At 41.5% G+C, this 21827-nt stretch overlaps 1 protein-coding gene across 1 annotated transcript; it reads left to right on the top strand.

The window, feature by feature from the left end:
- Window positions 1-5856: 5856 nt before the first annotated feature.
- LOC127909058 (uncharacterized protein DDB_G0290685-like) lies at window positions 5857-9289 on the top strand. The gene is made up of 4 exons (XM_052468948.1): window positions 5857-6435; window positions 7702-8017; window positions 8060-8227; window positions 8272-9289. Exons 1-4 carry the CDS (start codon window positions 5857-5859, stop codon window positions 8907-8909), a joined length of 1701 nt encoding a protein of 566 aa, XP_052324908.1. The 3' UTR covers window positions 8910-9289.
- The last annotated feature ends 12538 nt before the right edge of the window (window positions 9290-21827 follow it).

The raw sequence follows: 21827 nt of genomic DNA, 5'->3' as shown, positions 1-21827 counted from the left end.
CCAATCCAAGCCATTCCAAGCCAAACCAATCCAAGCCAATCCAATCCAAGCAGGTCAGATGTTTTCAGGATCACTGGCTCTGGTGAAATGACATACTATGGAGTAGTATATGTTGCCATAATGCAGAGTAGTATCTAGTATTCATATTTCCTCCCTATGCATTAAGTCAGTACTGTAGCAGTGATGATTCTATACAGTCAGAGGTGAGGAAGTGAAGGGGTTTTAGCAGTGATGATTCTATACAGTCAGAGGTGAGGAAGTGAAAGGGTTTTAGTTGAACGAGACATTGGTACATTTTATCAGACATTTACATAACCTTATTAACATATTCCTGTAGTTACATTTCAAAATAACTCCACTCTGCTGCACTGAAAGACAAGACACATCCAAGCAGATAATATAATAATTCCCTGTGGTGTCATTACCCCGTCTAGTCAGATAGTAGAATATTTCCCTGTGGTGTCATTACCCAGTCTAGTCTTATAGTAGAATAATTCCCTGTGGTGTCATTACCCAGTCTAGTCAGATAGTAGAATGATTCCCTGTGGTGTCATTACCCAGTCTAGTCAGACAATAGAATGATTCCCTGTGGTGTCATTACCCAGTCTAGTCAGATAATAGAATGATTCCCTGTGGTGTCATTACCCAGTCTAGTCAGATAATAGAATAATTACCTGTGGTGTCATTACCCAGTCTAGTCAGATAGTAGAATGATTCCCTGTGGTGTCATTACCCAGTCTAGTCAGATAGTAGAATATTCCCTGTGGTGTCATTACCCAGTCTAGTCAGATAGTAGAATGATTCCTGTGGTGTCATTACCCAGTCTAGTCAGATAGTAGAATAATTCCCTGTGGTGTCATTACCCAGTCTAGTCAGATAGTAGAATATTCCTGTGGTGTCATTACCCAGTCTAGTCAGATAGTAGAATAATTCCCTGTGGTGTCATTACCCAGTCTAGTCAGATAGTAGAATGATTCCCTGTGGTGTCATTACCCAGTCTAGTCAGATAGTAGAATGATTCCCTGTGGTGTCATTACCCAGTCTAGTCAGATAGTAGAATAATTCCCTGTGGTGTCATTACCCAGTCTAGTCAGATAGTAGAATGATTCCCTGTGGTGTCATTACCCAGTCTAGTCTGATAGTAGAATAATTCCCTGTGGTGTCATTACCCAGTCTAGTCAGATAGTAGAATATTTCCCTGTGGTGTCATTACCCAGTCTAGTCAGATTCCTACATGGTGTCATTACCCAGTAGAATAATTCCTGTGGTGTCATTACCCAGTCTAGTCAGATAGTAGAATAATTCCCTGTGGTGTCATTACCCAGTCTAGTCAGATAGTAGAATAATTCCTGTGGTGTCATTACCCAGTCTAGTCAGATAGTAGAATAATTCCTTACCCAGTCTAGTCAGATGTAGAATATTCATTACCCAGTCTAGTCAGATAATAGAATAATTCCCTGTGGTGTCATTACCCAGTCTAGTCAGATAGTAGAATAATTCCCTGTGGTGTCATTACCCAGTCTAGTCAGATAGTAGAATATTTCCCTGTGGTGTCATTACCCAGTCTAGTCAGACAGTATAATAATTCCCTGTGGTGTCATTACCCAGTCTAGTCTGATAATAGAATAATTCCCTGTGGTGTCATTACCCAGTCTAGTCTGATAATAGAATAATTCCCTGTGGTGTCATTACCCAGTCTAGTCAGATAGTAGAATATTTCCCTGTGGTGTCATTACCCAGTCTAGTCTGATAATAGAATAATTCCCTGTGGTGTCATTACCCAGTCTAGTCAGATAGTAGAATATTTCCCTGTGGTGTCATTACCCAGTCTAGTCAGATAATAGAATAATTCCCTGTGGTGTCATTACCCAGTCTAGTCAGATAGTAGAATCATTCCCTGTGGTGTCAGAGCCAGTCTAGTCAGATAGTAGAATAATTCCCTGTGGTGTCATTACCCAAAACTAGTCAGATAGTAAATAATTTGTGGTGTCATTACCCAGATTTAAAGAATACTTTCCTGTGGTGTGGTCTTTGATTGATTCCCATTCTTGTCAAAATGGAGTCAAAAAAAAATAATCCCAAAACGGTCATTAAACCCAGTCTACTTGGCAGAGGCGAGATAGAATAATTCCTGTGGATGTCATTTGAAAGTCAGATCAAATAGTATTTCCCTGTGGTGTCATTACCCAGTCTAGTCAGATGATTTCAGTATTACCCAGTCTAGTCAGATAATTTTCCCTGTGGTGTCATGTCTGTCTGATAATAGATTGGATGTCCCCTTGGTGTCATTAGCCACAGTCTAGTCTAAATTCCTGATTAATCCAGTCTAAGATACCCATAGCAATGTTTCCCTGTGGTGTCATTACCCAGTCTAGTTACCAGTTGAGACTATGTTGATTCCTGGTGTTAAGAGCAGATAATATGTTCCCTTGTTTAAAGGGATTGGACAAATCACACTAAAGCACCTGACTGGACGTCATTACCCAGTCTAGTCTGATAATATACCTAATTCCCTGTGGTGTCATTACTGTCTTGTTTGGTACCTGGTGGTGTTAATATAATAGAATCTTCTAGGTGTTTCCAACCGTCTTGTTTCCTCCCTGGTGGTGTTAAGGGCAGAGAGGACTTCAGTGGTGTCAATCAGTCACTATTTACACCAAAACTGGGGTTTAAATATTGTCTTAAATGGTATCTTCAAATGTTTTCGCTGTCTTGTTTGGTACCTTTCTTGGCAAAATGGTTGTCAATCAAAAAAATCCTTCAGGGTTTTCAAAACCATCTTGTTTGGCACTCCTGGTGGTGATAAGGAAACAGTGGATGTATTTGAAAAGATTTCAAATAGTGTCTTCAGGTCTTTTTCAACCGTACTTGTTGCTACCTGGTTGTTGACTGTATAATGCAGTGGTTGTCTCAGTGGTGTCTTCAGGTGTTTAATTCAAATCTTGTTTGGTACCTGGCAACGTGTTAAGGGCAGTGGTTGTCTCAGTGGTGTCTTACCAGGTGTTTTCACCGTCTTGTTTGCTACCTGGTGTTAAGAGCAGTGTATGTTCTCTTGATTGTCTTCAGGTTTCCAACCGTCACACTTGCACCTGACTGGACGGTGTTAAAATATACCTCAGTGGTCCATCTTCAGGTGTTTTCAACCGTCTTGTTTGGTACCTGGTGGTGTTAAGGGCAGTGGTTGTCTCAGTGGTGTCTTCAGGTGTTTTCAACCGTCTTGTTTGCTACCTGGTGGTGTTAAGGGCAGTGGTTGTCTCGGTGGTGTCTTCAGGTGTTTTCAACCGTCTTGTTTGCTACCTGGTGGTGTTAAGAGCAGTGGTTGTCTCAGTGGTGTCTTCAGGTGTTTTCAACCGTCTTGTTTGGTACCTGGTGGTGTTAAGGGCAGTGGTTGTCTCAGTGGTGTCTTCAGGTGTTTTCAACCATCTTGTTTGGTACCTGGTGGTGTTAAGGGCAGTGGTTGTCTCAGTGGTGTCTTCAGGTGTTTCCAACCGTCTTGTTTGCTACCTGGTGGTGTTAAGGGCAGTGGTTGTCTCAGTGGTGTCTTCAGGTGTTTTCAACCATCTTGTTTGCTACCTGGTGGTGTTAAGAGCAGTGGTTGTCTCAGTGATGTCTTCAGGTGTTTTCAACCGTCTTGTTTTCTACCTGGTGGTGTTACAGTGGTTGTCTGGTCTTCAGGTGTGGTTAAAGGCATTAGACAAAACCAAAGTGCCTTAAGAAATGGAGTGGTTGTCTCGGTGAATGTCTTCTGGTGTTTTCAACTTCCTTGTTTGGTACCTGGTGGTGTTAACTTCAGTGGTTGTCTCCATGATGTCTTTACAGGTGTTTTCAACTGTCTTGTTTGGTACCTTCCTGTGGTTATCTCCATTAGACAAGGAAACCAACACAACACTGTTCAGCCTAGTAAAGAAATGGAATGGATTACACTTCCTGTTAATCTCCGTTAAACTGTTCTTTACACTTCCTGTTCATCTCCATTAAACTGTTCTTTACACTTCCTGTTCATCTCCATTAAACTGTTCTTTACACTTCCTGTTCATCTCCATTAAACTGTCCTTTACACTTCCTGTTCATCTCCATTAAACTGTTCTTTACACTTCCTGTTCATCTCCATTAAACTGTTCTTTACACTTCCTGTTCATCTCCATTAAACTGCTCTTTACACTTCCTGTTCATCTCCATTAAACTGTTCTTCCGGGTGTTGTTGACTCAACCGTCTTGTTTGTCAGAGAAAAGTTGTTGTTTTAAAAAAAACAATTTTATAAACACACATCGCAAAAAAATACATCCTCACCCGAGTGAACCATTTTTTTTGTTGCTTTTAACTGTCAAAATATACTGAGGATTGACAGAAAGTTTTATCGTAGGTTTTCCTACGAAAACCAAATTAACCCCTATAGCTCATATCATAGTGAAATACAGTGACATCAATTTACAAGAGTAGCAGATAGGCAGAATATTGCTCCTGTCCGGTATTCCCTGCTTTCAACAGATAATGACTTCACCAGCGCAGCCTAGCTAGGTAAATTAGCCAGGGTCTGATATCTTGACTACACTGAGAAGCTCTGTAGTTGAACCGTATGTCTGTTTCCCAATTCGCAACCCCTTATTTCCCCATAGTTCACTACTTTTGACTAGAGTTCAATGGGCCCTGGTCAAAAGTAGTGCACTATGTAGGGAATAGTGCCGTTTGGAACACGTTCTATGTCTGTCTGAGGGAAGCAGACACCAAAGTACCTCGTCATCCAGTCTTCAATGCCCAGCCAAATCTAATGCATTTAATGAAGGGGAGATATATATATTTTCAAATGTTGTATTTAATTTGATTTAGCATTTTTATGAGACACCCCCCCCTTCCATTCCCCATACTAAATCACATTAAAATGTTCAGAGTTTGTAGTCATGTTAACTCTACTGCTTACAGTGTGTCTGTGTGGTTGGTTGGGAGGAATAGCTAGTGTTAATGAATGCAAAAAACATTTCCATAAAATATTCAAAGAAGACCCATTACTGCTGTGTCTGTCTCATCTTTGCTGCTAAACTTCAATCAGTTGAGCATTTAAAATGCATTAAATGCCTTTGGTAATCTAGTCTAATCTGCAAAGCAACATTTTTGTCAAACTGCTTTTGACTTATATTATTATTATTATTATTATTATTATTATTATTATTAAACACCAAAAAAAAAATGTAACACTTAATTTTATGATGGTAATTTTTTTTTACATTTCTCTGTTATAATTAAAATCCTTGCTCATCAAGTACTTAAAACAAGCATGTAATTGTCTAGTTTATCAGAGCCTTTAATGTTATTCTATGTACGAATCTTAAACAAATTACTCAAAAAACACAGAATTAGTGTCAATGCAATTGTAAAACTGTGTGCAAATGTTATTTTTACTGAGATAAATATATGTTAATAATGAGATAATATCTAAATATATGTTAATAATGATATAATATAATATCTAAATATATGTTATTAATAATGAGATAGTATTTAATGAGATAATATCTAAATATATGTTATTAATAATGAGATAATATCTAAATATATGTTATTAATAATGAGATTTCTAAATATAATTAATAATGAGATAATATCTAAATATATGTTAATAATAATGAGATAATATCTAAATATATCCAGGGTCTTATTTTCAGCCCAAATGGCAGCCCTGACACTCTGAGATCTACTCCTATGAGCTGTGCTGTCTGAAGGGCTGCTTTTCCCCATTAATAATGTTAATATGTACTGTCTGTGTCTGTATTAATACCATGAGGTGTCAGTGTTGTGCTAAATAGTAACAACCTCCTTCCTCTGATGCAGACGGAGATGCAGACTGATGAAGGCCCTAAATGCAGACCTGTCTCCACACAGTGACCTGTCCACTGAAGAGGTTAGACACACCTCTCCACACAGTGACCTGTCCACTGAAGAGGTTAGACACACCTCTCCACAGGTCCACTGAAGAGGTTAGACACACCTCTCCACAGAGTGACCTGACCACTGAAGAGGTTAGACACACCTCTCCACACAGTGACCTGTCCACTGAAGAGGTTAGACACACCTCTCCACACAGTGACCTGTCCACTGAAGAGGTTAGACACACCTCTCCACACAGTGACCTGTCCACTGAAGAGGTTAGACACAGCTCTCCACACAGTGACCTGTCCACTGAAGAGGTTAGACACACCTCTCCACACAGTGACCTGTCCACTGAAGAGGTTAGACACACCTCTCCACACAGTGACCTGTCCACTGAAGAGGTTAGACACACCTCTCCACACAGTGACCTGTCCACTGAAGAGGTTAGACACACCTCTCCACACAGTGACCTGTCCACTGAAGAGGTTAGACACACCTCTCCACACAGTGACCTGTCCACTGAAGAGGTTAGACACACCTCTCCACAGAGTGACCTGTCCACTGAAGAGGTTAGACACACCTCTCCACACAGTGACCTGTCCACTGAAGAGGTTACTGACACACCTCTCCACAGAGTGACCTGTCCACTGAAGAGGTTAGACACACCTCTCCACAGAGTGACCTGTCCACTGAAGAGGTTAGACACACCTCTCCACAGAGTGACCTGTCCACTGAAGAGGTTAAACACACCTCTCCACAGAGTGACCTGTCCACTGAAGAGGTTAGACACACCTCTCCACAGAGTGACCTGTCCACTGAAGAGGTTAGACACACCTCTCCACAGAGTGACCTGTCCTCTGAAGAGGTTAAACACACCTCTCCACAGAGTGACCTGACCACTGAAGAGGTTAGACACACCTCTCCACAGAGTGACCTGTCCACTGAAGAGGTTAAACACACCTCTCCACAGAGTGACCTGTCCACTGAAGAGGTTAGACACACCTCTCCTGACCTCTGAAGAGGTGACCTGTCCACTGAAGAGGTTAAACACACCTCTCCACAGAGTGACCTGTCCACTGAAGAGGTTAAACACACCTCTCCACAGAGTGACCTGTCCACTGAAGAGGTTAAACACACCTCTCCACAGAGTGACCTGTCCACTGAAGAGGTTAAACACACCTCTCTACAGAGTGACCTGTCCACTGAAGAGGTTAAACACACCTCTCTACAGAGTGGCCTGTCCACTGAAGAGGTTAAACACACCTCTCTACAGAGTGACCTGTCCACTGAAGAGGTTAAACACACCTCTCTACAGAGTGACCTGACCACTGAAGAGGTTAAACACACCTCTCTACAGAGTGACCTGTCCACTGAAGAGGTTAAACACACCTCTCTACAGAGTGACCTGTCCACTGAAGAGGTTAAACACACCTCTCTACAGAGTGGCCTGTCCACTGAAGAGGTTAAACACACCTCTCTACAGAGTGGCCTGTCCACTGAAGAGGTTAAACACACCTCTCTACAGAGTGACCTGTCCACTGAAGAGGTTAAACACACCTCTCTACAGAGTGGCCTGTCCACTGAAGAGGTTAGACACACCTCTCCACAGAGTGACCTGACCTCTGAAGAGGTTAGACACACCTCACACTTGCATATATTGCTTACTACTGTACAAGTGTACCAAGTTTCAGGCTTTTAAGAAAAAAGTGTACATTATTTTGTATATTATCTATAGCTCAAATACAATTCCAACTGTTTGAATGTTCAACATATTGTGTCTGAAAGGCTCACGATAATATAATCATATTAATTTGCTATTGTACAACTAATTTCAGAAGCCAACGGAGGACAGTAAACCTACTGACACAGAGGAGAGTCCAGAGGGAGAAAAAGGTCAAGAGGAGGAGACTGCAGTAGCTGAGAACTCCACAGAGGAACAAGGTGATGACAACGAAGATATTACTAAAACCACCGAGGAACACGCTGATAACAAGGACGATATTACTAAAACCACCGAGGAACAAGGTGATAACAAGGAAGATATTACTAAAACCACAGAGGAACAAGGTGATAACAACGAAGATATTACTAAAACCACCGAGGAACAAGGTGATAACAAGGAAGATATTACTAAAACCACAGAGGAACAAGGTGATAACAAGGACGATATTACTAAAACCACCGAGGAACAAGGTGATAACAAGGAAGATATTACTAAAACCACAGAGGAACAAGGTGATAACAACGAAGATATTACTAAAACCACCGAGGAACAAGGTGATAACAAGGAAGATATTACTAAAACCACCGAGGAACAAGGTGATGACAACGAAGATATTACTAAAACCACCGAGGAACAAGGTGATGACAACGAAGATATTACTAAAACCACAACGAGGAACAAGGTGATAACAACGAAGATATTACTAAAACCACAGAGGAACAAGGTGATAACAACGAAGATGTTACTAAAACCACTGAGGAACAAGGTGATAACAACGAAGATGTTACTAAAACCACAGAGGAACAAGGTGATAACAAGGAAGATATTACTAAAACCACAAAGGAACAAGGTGATAACAACGAAGATGTTACTAAGAGGATTACCACAGAGGAACAAGGTGATAACAAGGAAGATATTACTAAAACCACAGAGGAACAAGGTGATAACAACGAAGATATTACTAAAACCACAGAGGAACAACGTGATAACAACGAAGATATTACTAAAACCACAGAGGAACAAGGTGATAACAAGGAAGATATTACTAAAACCACAGAGGAACAAGGTGATAACAACGAAGATATTACTAAAACCACAGAGGAACAAGGTGATAACAACGAAGATATTACTAAAACCACAGAGGAACAAGGTGATGACAAGGAAGATGTTACTAAGAGGATTACCACCGAGGAACAAGGTGATAACAACGAAGATATTACTAAGAGGATTACCACAGAGGAACAAGGTGATAACAACGAAGATGTTACTAAAACCACAGAGGAGGACTCAGACAGTGTGGTTGGGGAGAAGAGCCTGTAGACCAAGCCACAGGGAAGTCTGGAGAACCTGGTCCTGGAGAAATGAAGGATGGAGAGGGGAAGGGGAGAGAGAAGGAGGAGGATGAGGCACCGGATAAAGCTGAGGAGGTTGGAGAAGCAGGGGATGACGGTCCATCTTCAACAGATGGAAAAGACTAGAAAGAGAAAGTGGATGGAGGAAGACGAGATGATTCATACCATGTGGAAAAGAAAGATGAGGAGGAAGTAGACAAGGAACCTGGAACTGAGACAGATTCTGAGACAGAGGAGGGAGGAAGTAGATAAGGAACCTGGAACTGAGACAGATTCTAAGACAGAGGAGGGAGGAAGTAGATAAGGAACCTGGAACTGAGACAGATTCTGAGACAGAGGAGGAAGGAAGTAGATAAGGAACCTGGAACTGAGACAGATTCTGAGACAGAGGAGGGAGGAAGTAGATAAGGAACCTGGAACTGAGACAGATTCTGAGACAGAGGAGGAGGAAGTAGATAAGGAACCTGGAACTGAGACAGATTCTGAGACAGAGGAGGGAGGAAGTAGATAAGGAACCTGGAACTGAGACAGAGGAGGAGGAAGTCCTGGAGACAGATTCTGGAGACAGAGGAGGAAGGAAGTAGATAAGGAACCTGGAACTGAGACAGATTCTGAGAGACAGAGGAGGAAGGAAGTAGATAAGGAACCTGAGAACTGAGACAGATTCTGAGACAGAGGAGGGAGGAAGTAGATAAGGAACCTGGAACTGAGACAGATTCTGAGAGGTGAGACAGAGGAGGGAGGAAGTAGATAAGGAACCTGGAACTGAGACAGATTCTGAGACAGAGGAGAAGGAAGTAGATAAGGAAACTGGAACTGAGACAGATTCTGAGACAGAGGAGAGGAGGAAGTAGATAAGGAACCTGGAACTGAGACAGATTCTGAGACAGAGGAGGAAGGAAGTAGACAAGGAACCTGGAACTGAGACAGATTCTGAGACAGAGGAGGGAGGAAGTAGATAAGGAACCTGGAACTGAGACAGATTCTGAGACAGAGGAGGAAGGAAGTAGATAAGGAACCTGGAACTGAGACAGACAGGAGAGATAGAGAGGTTGGAACTGAGACAGAGAGGAGAGGAAGATAGATAAGGAACCTGGAACTGAGACAGATTCTGAGACCTTCAGAGAAGATTCTGAGACAGAGGAGGAGGAGTTGATAAGGAACCTGGAACTGAGACAGATTCTGAGACAGAGGAGACCAGGACAAGTAGCAAAGGGAACCTGAGAAGAGATAAGAGGAGAGAAATGAGGGAGAAGGAAGTCATAAGGAAAGAAACTGGAGAGAGACCAGAGACCGGAGACCGAGACCAGGTAAAAGGTTCCAATGAGAAGAGTCAAAGCAGCAAAGACAGAGTTGGAAGTGTTTTTAAGAAAAGCCTTAAGGGAGAAGGGTACAAGACTATCATGTAGGGAACAAATGAAAAATATCATTATAATCCACCACAACAACACAATATTACATTATCAGGGTTCTTAATTAACAGGATTTGTTTATTTTTTAACAATGTGCCTTATTACGTTCTTATAGGGGAATATCCTGGGATATATATGGGATTATATGTGGGATTATATGTGACTGGTTGTTTAGCTACATAGGGGTACACAGCTATAGGGGAGTTTCTATTTGAAGCGTAGTGTAAATCATTATTTATATGTGGGATTATAAATGGGATTATACGTGGGATTATAAATGGGATTATATGTGAGATTATATGTGGGATTATATGTGACTGGTTGTTTAGCTACATAGGGGTACACAGCTATAGGGAGTTTCTAGTTTCATTATTTATATGTGGGATTATAAATGGGATTATACGTGTAAATCATTATTTATATGTGGGATTATAAACTGGTTGTTTATTATACGCTATGGGATTATAAATGATTATAAATGTTATATGTGAGATTATATGTGGGATTATATGTGACTGGTTGTTTAGCTACATAGGGGTACACAGCTATAGGGGAGTTTCTATTTGAAGTATAGTATAAATCACCAGTGCTAAGAGGATCCGACAGCTGTCATAACAGTTACACTGTGCCTTTTCTTTCATCAAATTACCATGTAACATCTGTGGGAAGTCATTATTCTTAAATGGTAATTAAGTAGTGACTGATGATAAATGACTGAAGTTCAAATAGTTTCTGAGTGGTTATTATCTGTTGGACACACTGTAGTCTTCAGAGAGAGAGAGATGGGTCTGTTACAGAGAGAGAGCGAGGGAGAGAGAGATGGGTCTGTTACAGAGAGAGAGAGAGAGAGAGAGATGGGTCTGTTACAGAGAGAGAGAGAGGGTCTGTTAGAGAGAGATGGGTCTGTTACAGAGAGAGAGAGAGAGGAGAGATGGGTCTGTTACAGAGAGAGAGCGAGGGAGAGAGATGGGTCTGTTACAGAGAGAGAGAGAGAGATGGGTCTGTTACAGAGAGAGAGAGAGAGAGAGAGAGATGGGTCTGTTACAGAGAGAGAGGGAGAGAGAGATGGGTCTGTTACAGAGAGAGATGGGTCTGTTACACAGAGAGATGGGTCTGTTACAGAGAGAGAGAGGAGAGAGAGATGGGTCTGTTACAGAGAGAGAGAGGGGGGAGAGAGATGGGTCTGTTACAGAGAGAGAGAGGGAGAGAGATGGGTCTGTTACAGAGAGAGAGAGAGGAGAGATGGGTCTGTTACAGAGAGAGAGGAGAGAGAGAGATGGGTCTGTTACAGAGAGAGAGGGGGAGAGAGATGGGTCTGTTACAGAGAGAGAGAGAGGAGAGAGAGAGATGGGTCTGTTACAGAGAGAGAGAGAGGAGAGAGAGATGGGTCTGTTACAGAGAGAGAAAGGAGAGAGAGATGGGTCTGTTACAGAGAGAGAGATGGGTCTGTTACACAGAGAGAGAGAGGAGAGAGAGAGATGGGTCTGTTACAGAGAGAGAGAGAGGAGAGAGAGATGGGTCTGTTACAGAGAGAGAGAGAGGAGAGAGAGAGATGGGTCTGTTACAGAGAGAGAGAGGAGAGAGAGATGGGTCTGTTACAGAGAGAGAGAGAGGAGAGAGAGATGGGTCTGTTACAGAGAGAGAGAGAGGAGCGAGAGATGGGTCTGTTACAGAGAGAGAGAGAGGAGAGAGAGATGGGTCTGTTACAGAGAGAGAGAGAGAGAGAGAGATGGGTCTGTTACAGAGAGAGAGAGAGATGGGTCTGTTACAGAGAGAGAGAGAGAGAGAGAGATGGGTCTGTTACAGAGAGAGGAGAGAGAGAGAGATGGGTCTGTTACAGAGAGAGAGAGGAAGGAGAGAGAGATGGGTCTGTTACAGAGAGAGAGGAGAGAGAGATGGGTCTGTTACAGAGAGAGAGAGAGGAGAGAGAGATGGGTCTGTTACAGAGAGAGAGAGGAGAGATGGGTCTGTTACAGAGAGAGAGAGGGGAGAGAGAGATGGGTCTGTTACAGAGAGAGAGCGAGGGGAGAGAGATGGGTCTGTTACAGAGAGAGAGAGAGGAGAGAGAGATGGGTCTGTTACAGAGAGAGAGAGGGAGAGAGAGATGGGTCTGTTACAGAGAGAGAGCGAGGGGAGAGAGATGGGTCTGTTACAGAGAGAGAGAGAGGAGAGAGAGATGGGTCTGTTACAGAGAGAGAGAGAGGAGAGAGAGATGGGTCTGTTACAGAGAGAGAAAGGAGAGAGAGATGGGTCTGTTACAGAGAGAGAGATGGGTCTGTTACACAGAGAGAGAGAGGAGAGAGAGAGATGGGTCTGTTACAGAGAGAGAGAGGAGAGAGAGATGGGTCTGTTACAGAGAGAGAGAGAGGAGAGAGAGAGATGGGTCTGTTACAGAGAGAGAGAGGAGAGAGAGATGGGTCTGTTACAGAGAGAGAGAGAAGAGAGAGAGATGGGTCTGTTACAGAGAGAGAGAGAGGAGCGAGAGATGGGTCTGTTACAGAGAGAGAGAGAGGAGAGAGAGATGGGTCTGTTACAGAGAGAGAGAGAGGAGAGAGAGATGGGTCTGTTACAGAGAGAGAGAGAGGAGAGAGAGATGGGTCTGTTACAGAGAGAGAGAGGAGAGAGAGAGATGGGTCTGTTACAGAGAGAGGAGAGAGAGATTAAAATGTGTTTTTCAACCACTCCACAAATTTGTTGTTAACAAACTGTAGTTTTGGAAAGTCGGTTAGGACATCTACTTTGTGCATGACACAAGTCATTTTTCCAACAATTGTTTACAGACAGATTAATTCACTGTATCACAATTCCAGTGGGTCAGAAGTTTACATACACTAACTTGACTGTGTCTTTAAACAGCTTGGAAAATTCCAGAAAAATATGTCATGGCTTTAGAAGCTTCTGGTAGGCTAATTGACATCATTTGAGTCAATTGGAGGTGTACCTGTGGATGTATTTCAAGGCCTACCTTCAAACTCAGTGCCTCTTTGCTTGACATCATGGGAAAATCAAAAGAACTCAGCCCTGACCTCAGACAGTTTTTATAAACCTCCACAAGTCTGGTTCATCCTTGGGAGCAATTTCCAAACTCCCGAAGGTACCACGTTCATCTGCACAAACAATAGTACGCAAGTATAAACACCATGTGCCCACGCAGCCGTCATACCGCTCAGGAAGGAGATGCGTTCTGTCCCCTAGAGATTAACGTACTTTGGTGCGTTGTGGTAGCAGGCTGATCCAATCACTTACCATGTTTTTTTTCTCCTAGTGGAGAGAGACGTGTCTGGATAAATAACATTATTGCAAAAGCCTAGTCACAGAGAATCCTCACATCTCCCCACAATTCTACACTCTTCCTCCCAGCTTCCCACTCCAGAAACAGCCTGTTAATTCACCAGGGGCAGAAGACGTCAGTGGGCAGCCAGTCAGTGAGACCATGCTGTGTATCTCCTGATGTATAGCCTCTGTTACTGTGACATGCTGAACTGACTGTACTAGAGACTGGTGCTGTAACTACAATAGTATGCTGCAATAATGTAATGCTGTAATAGTGTAATGCTGTAATAATGAAATAATGTATTGCTGTAATAATGTAATGCTGTAATAATGTATTGCTGTAATAATGTAATGCTGTAATAATGTAATGCTGTAATGCTGTAATAATGTAATGCTGTAATAATGTAATGCTGTAATAATGTAATGCTGTAATAATGTATTGCTGTAATAATGTAATGCTGTAATAATGTAATGCTGTAATAATGTAATAATGTAGTAATGTAATGCTGTAATAATGTAATGCTGTAATAATGTAATGCTGTAATGCTGTAATAATGTAATGCTGTAATAATGTAATGCTGTAATAATGTATTGCTGAAATAATGTAATGCTGTAATAATGTAATAATGTAATGCTGTAATAATGTAATGCTATAATAATGTAATAATGTAATAATGTAGTAATGTAATGCTGTAATAATGTAATGCTGTAATAATGTAATACTGAAATAATAATGTATTTCTGTAATTATATAATGCTGTTGTAATATAATGCTGTAATGATGTAAAGATGTAATGCTATAATAATGTAATAATGTAATAATGTAGTAATGTAATGCTGTAATAATGTAATAATGTAATGCTGTAATAATGTTATGCTATAATAATGTATTTCTGTAATCATATAATGCTGTTGTAATATAATGCTGTAATGATGTAAAAATGTAATGCTGTAATAATGTAATAATGTAATAATGTATTGCTGTAATAATGTAATGCTGTAATAATGTAATGCTGAAATAATGTAATGCTATAATAATGTATTTCTGTAATCATATAATGCTGTTGTAATGTAATGCTGTAATAATGTAATGCTGTAATAATGTAATAATGTAATAATGTAGTAATGTAATGCTGTAATAATGTAATGCTGTTGTAATGTAATGCTGAAATAATGTAATGCTATAATAATGTATTTCTGTAATCATATAATGCTGTTGTAATGTAATGATGTAATAATGTAATGCTGTAATAGTATGCTGTTGTTATGGGATTTTTATGAATAATGACTAAAAATTATTGTATAATTTATTGCTTAATAATGTAACTGTAATAATGTAATGCTGTAATAATGTTACTGTGTGGATGTAATGTAATCTTAATAATATATTGCTGTAATAATGTTTTAGTCATAATGAATGCTGTAATAATGACTTTCTGTTCCTTGTTAGAAACTAATGGAGCTGTAATCAGTAATGGCTGGAATAATGTTTTGCTGTAATAATGAATGATTAATGTCCCCACCCAGGGAGGGGAGAGACCTGGGGCTTGTAGTAGATTGTTTAACAGGTGGCAGACAATGTGAGAAGTCTTGTGAACTATATTGCCATTGTATCTGAGAGGAGGAGGGACATTTATGATGAAATGTGAGGTACATATGTGAGGTACTCTCGAGAATAAATGCTATTGGCTAACTTGTATTGTTATAATAATGTATTGCTGTAATAATGTAATGCTGTAATAATGTAATGCTGTAATAATGTAATGCTGTAATAATGTATTGCTGTAATAATGTAATGATGTAATGTATTGCTGTAATAATGTAATGATGTAATGTAATGCTGTAATAATGTAATGATGTAATGTATTGCTGTAATAATGTAATGCTGTAATAATGTAATAATGTAATGATGTAATAATGTAATGCTGTAATAATGTAATGCTGTAATAATGTAATGCTGTAATAATGTAATAATGTATTGCTGTAATAATGTAATGATGTAATGTATTGCTGTAATAATGTAATGCTGTAATAATGTAATAATGTAATGCTGTAATAATGTAATGCTGTAATAATGTAATGCTGTAATAATGTAATAATGTATTGCTGTAATAATGTAATGCTGTAATAATGTAATGCTGTAATAATGTAATAATGTAATGATGTAATGTATTGCTGTAATAATGTATTGCTGTAATAATGTAATGCTGTAATAATGTAATGCTGTAATAATGTAATGATGTAATGTATTGCTGTAATAATGTAATGCTGTAATAATGTAATAATGTAATAATGTAATGATGTACCTACATTATGGATGAGCTGTATGTCTCTCTGTGATGTCAGGGACGTTGACCTACATTATGGATGAGCTGTATGTCTCTCTGTGATGTCAGGGACATTGACCTACATTATGGATGAGCTGTATGTCTCTCTGTGATGTCAGGGACGTTGACCTACATTATGGATGAGCTGTATGTCTCTCTGTGATGTCAGGGACGTTGACCTACATTATGGATGAGCTGTATGTCTCTCTGTGATGTCCGGGACGTTGACCTACATTATGGATGAGCTGTATGTCTCTCTGTGATGTCAGGGACGTTGACCTACATTATGGATGAGCTGTATGTCTCTCTGTGATGTCAGGGACGATGACCTACATTATGGATGAGCTGTCTGTCTCTCTGTGATGTCAGGGACGTTGACCTACATTATGGATGAGCTGTATGTCTCTCTGTGATGTCAGGGACGTTGACCTACATTATGGATGAGCTGTATGTCTCTCTGTGATGTCAGGGACGTTGACCTACATTATGGATGAGCTGTCTGTCTCTCTGTAATGTCAGGGACGTTGACCTACATTATGGATGAGCTGTATGTCTCTCTGTGATGTCAGGGACGTTGACCTACATTATGGATGAGCTGTCTGTCTCTCTGTAATGTCAGGGACGTTGACCTACATTATGGATGAGCTGTATGTCTCTCTGTAATGTCAGGGACGTTGACCTACATTATGGATGAGCTGTATGTCTCTCTGTGATGTCAGGGACGTTGACCTACATTATGGATGAGCTGTATGTCTCTCTGTAATGTCAGGGACGTTGACCTACATTATGGATGAGCTGTATGTCTCTCTGTAATGTCAGGGACGTAGACCTACATTATGGATGAGCTGTCTGTCTCTCTGTAATGTCAGGGACGTTGACCTACATTATGGATGAGCTGTATGTCTCTCTGTGATGTCAGGGACGTTGACCTACATTATGGATGAGCTGTATGTCTCTCTGTGATGTCAGGGACGTTGACCTACATTATGGATGAGCTGTCTGTCTCTCTGTGATGTCAGGGACGTTGACCTACATTATGGATGAGCTGCTGCTTCCTCTCTGTGACGTCAGGGACATTGACCTACATTATGGATGAGCTGTATGTCTCTCTGTGATGTCAGGGACGTTGACCTACATTATGGATGAGCTGTATGTCTCTCTGTGATGTCAGGGACGTTGACCTACATTATGGATGAGCTGTATGTCTCTCTGTGATGTCAGGGACGTTGACCTACATTATGGATGAGCTGTATGTCTCTCTGTGATGTCAGGGACGTTGACCTACATTATGGATGAGCTGTATGTCTCTCTGTGATGTCAGGGACGTTGACCTACATTATGGATGAGCTGTATGTCTCTCTGTGATGTCAGGGACGTTGACCTACATTATGGATGAGCTGTATGTCTCTCTGTGATGTCAGGGACGTTGACCTACATTATGGATGAGCTGTCTGTCTCTCTGTGATGTCAGGGACGTTGACCTACATTATGGATGAGCTGTATGTCTCTCTGTGATGTCAGGGACGTTGACCTACATTATGGATGAGCTGTATGTCTCTGTGATGTCAGGGACGTTGACCTACATTATGGATGAGCTGTATGTCTCTCTGCAATGTCAGGGACGTTGACCTACATTATGGATGAGCTGTCTGTCTCTCTGTGATGTCAGGGACGTTGACCTACATTATGGATGAGCTGTTGTCAGGGACCTGACCTACATTATGGATGAGCTGTCTGTCTCTCTGCAATGTCAGGGACGTTGACCTACATTATGGATGAGCTGTATGTCTCTCTGCAATGTCAGGGACGTTGACCTACATTATGGATGAGCTGTCTGTCTCTCTGTGATGTCAGGGACGTAGACCTACATTATGGATGAGCTGTCTGTCTCTCTGTGATGTCAGGGACGTTGACCTACATTATGGATGAGCTGTCTGTCTCTCTGTGATGTCAGGGACGTTGACCTACATTATGGATGAGCTGTCTGTCTCTCTGTGATGTCAGGGACGTTGACCTACATTATGGATGAGCTGTCTGTCTCTCTGTGATGTCAGGGACGTTGACCTACATTATGGATGAGCTGTCTGTCTCTCTGTGATGTCAGGGACGTTGACCTACATTATGGATGAGCTGTATGTCTCTCTGTGATGTCAGGGACGTTGACCTACATTATGGATGAGCTGTATGTCTCTGTGATGTCAGGGACGTTGACCTACATTATGGATGAGCTGTCTGTCTCTCTGTGATGTCAGGGACGTTGACCTACATTATGGATGAGCTGTCTGTCTCTCTGTGATGTCAGGGACGTTGACCTACATTATGGATGAGCTGTATGTCTCTCTGTGATGTCAGGGACGTTGACCTACATTATGGATGAGCTGTATGTCTCTCTGTGATGTCAGGGACGTTGACCTACATTATGGATGAGCTGTATGTCTCTCTGTGATGTCAGGGACGTTGACCTACATTATGGATGAGCTGTATGTCTCTCTGTGATGTCAGGGACGTTGACCTACATTATGGATGAGCTGTATGTCTCACTGTGATGTCAGGGACGTTGACCTACATTATGGATGAGCTGTATGTCTCTCTGTGATGTCAGGGACGTTGACCTACATTATGGATGAGCTGTATGTCTCTCTGTGATGTCAGGGACGTTGACCTACATTATGGATGAGCTGTATGTCTCACTGTGATGTCAGGGACGTTGACCTACATTATGGATGAGCTGTATGTCTCTCTGTGATGTCAGGGACGTTGACCTACATTATGGATGAGCTGTATGTCTCTCTGTGATGTCAGGGACGTTGACCTACATTATGGATGAGCTGTCTGTCTCTCTGTGATGTCAGGGACGTTGACCTACATTATGGATGAGCTGTCTGTCTCTCTGTGATGTCAGGGACGTTGACCTACATTATGGATGAGCTGTCTGTCTCTCTGTGATGTCAGGGACGTTGACCTACATTATGGATGAGCTGTATGTCTCTCTGTGATGTCAGGGACGTTGACCTACATTATGGATGAGCTGTCTGTCTCTCTGTGATGTCAGGGACGTTGACCTACATTATGGATGAGCTGTATGTCTCTCTGTGATGTCAGGGACGTTGACCTACATTATGGATGAGCTGTCTGTCTGTCTCTGTGATGTCAGGGACGTTGACCTACATTATGGATGAGCTGTCTGTCTCTCTGTGATGTCAGGGACGTTGACCTACATTATGGATGAGCTGTCTGTCTCTCTGTGATGTCAGGGACGTTGACCTACATTATGGATGAGCTGTATGTCTCTCTGTGATGTCAGGGACGTTGACCTACATTATGGATGAGCTGTATGTCTCTCTGTGATGTCAGGGACGTTGACCTACATTATGGATGAGCTGTATGTCTCTCTGTGATGTCAGGGACGTTGACCTACATTATGGATGAGCTGTCTGTCTCTCTGTGATGTCCGGGACGTTGACCTACATTGTTGACCTGCGTTGGTACTTAATGAATATGATATCAGATCAGTTGTTGTCTGAGACATTACTACTAATGATAGTATGACATAAACTGTATCTTGGAAAATCTATACATTCTAGTTATCAGATTCACATGGAATTGTTGTGCAAATTAAATGTTTAAATATGAAACTATTTGTGAAAAGATGAAATGTAATTTTAGCTTCTTAATGAGAGAAAGGTTTGTCATAAGAGTAAACTCTGCTCACTCACTCTGCCCAAGTGAACAGACATTGGTTGTAAACTATGAAACACGCCCTTCTCTTCACCACGATATAAACCCATTGACGAAAATCCAACTTTGTGTTCCAAGGATGAGAGGACGACGGTCCCCACGTTGAAACGGCTAAGATGATAACCTAACGAAATTAGCCTCGAATTTAAATGTGAAGATCGACACGCCGAAAGGATGAATTTCGACTATACCAGTCAGTATATAGCATGAGCTTAAAGTATGGAAACTTGGTATTAACTTTGAACTCTTATTCACTAAAGAAGTGATACCTCCTAGCCGATTGAGTTAGCGTGGGCTATGAAAGGACGGACGATGTATCCGTTCTACCACACGACGACGCTACTACCAAGTATCCGTTCTACCACATGACGACGGTACTACCAAGTATCCGTTCTACCACATGACGACGGTACTACCAAGTATCCGTTCTAACACATGACGACGGTACTACCAAGTATCCGTTCTACCACATGACGACGGTACTACCAAGTATCCGTTCTACCACATGACGACGGTACTACCAAGTATCCGTTCTACCACATGACGACGCTACTACCAAGTATCCGTTCTACCACATGACGACGGTACTACCAAGTATCCGTTCTACCACATGACGACGGTACTACCAAGTATCCGTTCTACCACATGACGACGGTACTACCAAGTATCCGTTCTACCACATGACGACGCTACTACCAAGTATCCGTTCTACCACACGACGACGGTACTACCAAGTATCCGTTCTACCACACGACGACGGTACTACCAAGTATCCGTTCTACCACATGACGACGCTACTACCAAGTATCCGTTCTACCACACGATGACAGTACTACCAAGTATCCGACCCTACCACACGATGATGGTACTACCAAGTATCCATTCTACCACACGATGATGGTACTACCAAGTATCCGTTCTACCACACGATGATGGTACTACCAAGTATCCGTTCTACCACACGATGACAGTACTACCAAGTATCCGTTCTACCACACGATGACAGTACTACCAAGTATCCGACCCTACCACACGATGATGGTACTACCAAGTATCCATTCTACCACACGATGATGGTACTACCAAGTATCCGTTCTACCACACGACGACGGTACTACCAAGTATCCATTCTACCACACGATGATGGTACTACCAAGTAGCCGTTCTACCACACGATGATGGTACTACCAAGTATCCGTTCTACCACACAATGATGGTACTACCAAGTATCCATTCTACCACACGATGATGGTACTACCAAGTATCCGTTCTACCACACAATGATGGTACTACCAAGTATCCGTTCTACCACACGATGATGGTACTACCAAGTATCCGTTCTACCACACGATGATGGTACTACCAAGTATCCGTTCTACCACACGATGATGGTACTACCAAGTAGCCGTTCTACCACACGATGATGGTACTACCAAGTATCCGTTCTACCACACAATGATGGTACTACCAAGTAGCCGTTCTACCACACGATGATGGTACTACCAAGTATCCGTTCTACCACACAATGACAGTACTACCAAGTATCCGTTCTACCACAAGAGATCCATGACAGACAACTCGGCGTCTATCTATGACCATTCTACCGGAGCGCAGCTCAGAGTAAATATTTATTGCATTTTCCTTTTTCAAATTGGCGGTTATTTAGAATGCGTAAGATACTGTATTTACAATAGCATAGCTGCCTACGGCCCGATAGAGACAAAACCATTGTGTTCCTCAGTCTTCCCGCTCTTTCTTTCAAAACCCAAACCCCTTTCTTTGTGTAACCAGCAGTCATACATGTTCTGTCCGCTAGGGACCTTTTCCTTTATGACATCATTTGTAATCAATGTATGATCCGTTCTGTGTAGATGTAATTCTGTGTAGTTATTTAGGTATTTAGTAAATAAATAATTAAACCACATTTTGTATTGCTGATTCAACTTGTTTCGTGAAGATAACTAAGAATTTACAACTTTCAGATGAGACTGAATAAGGTGACGGTTAAATATTGACTGCTATTGAGGTAAAATATTACCAGGTCTTTAAGAGTTTATTCGGAAGATAACAGCTCTATAAATATTATTTAGTGGTGCCCCGACTCTCTAGTTAATGACATTTACAAGCTTAGCTCAA

Source organism: Oncorhynchus keta, chromosome 19 (assembly GCF_023373465.1).
Source record: "Oncorhynchus keta strain PuntledgeMale-10-30-2019 chromosome 19, Oket_V2, whole genome shotgun sequence".
Taxonomy (NCBI): Eukaryota; Metazoa; Chordata; class Actinopteri; order Salmoniformes; family Salmonidae; genus Oncorhynchus; species Oncorhynchus keta.
The sequence above is the reverse complement of the archived record's forward strand: the minus strand, read 5'-3'. Positions and strand labels throughout refer to the sequence as shown.

What these genes read in the sequence shown, in the direction of transcription:
- LOC127909058 (XM_052468948.1), top strand. Translation starts at nt 5,857, where the DNA reads ATGCAGACCTGTCTCCACACAGTGACCTGTCCACTGAAGAGGTTAGAC. An exon ending in GTGACCTGTCCACTGAAGAG is followed by an intron (nt 6,436 to 7,701) that starts GTTAGACACACC and finishes AACTAATTTCAG; the next exon opens with AAGCCAACGGAGGACAGTAA. An exon ending in TAAAACCACAGAGGAACAAG is followed by an intron (nt 8,018 to 8,059) that starts GTGATAACAAGG and finishes CCGAGGAACAAG; the next exon opens with GTGATAACAAGGAAGATATT.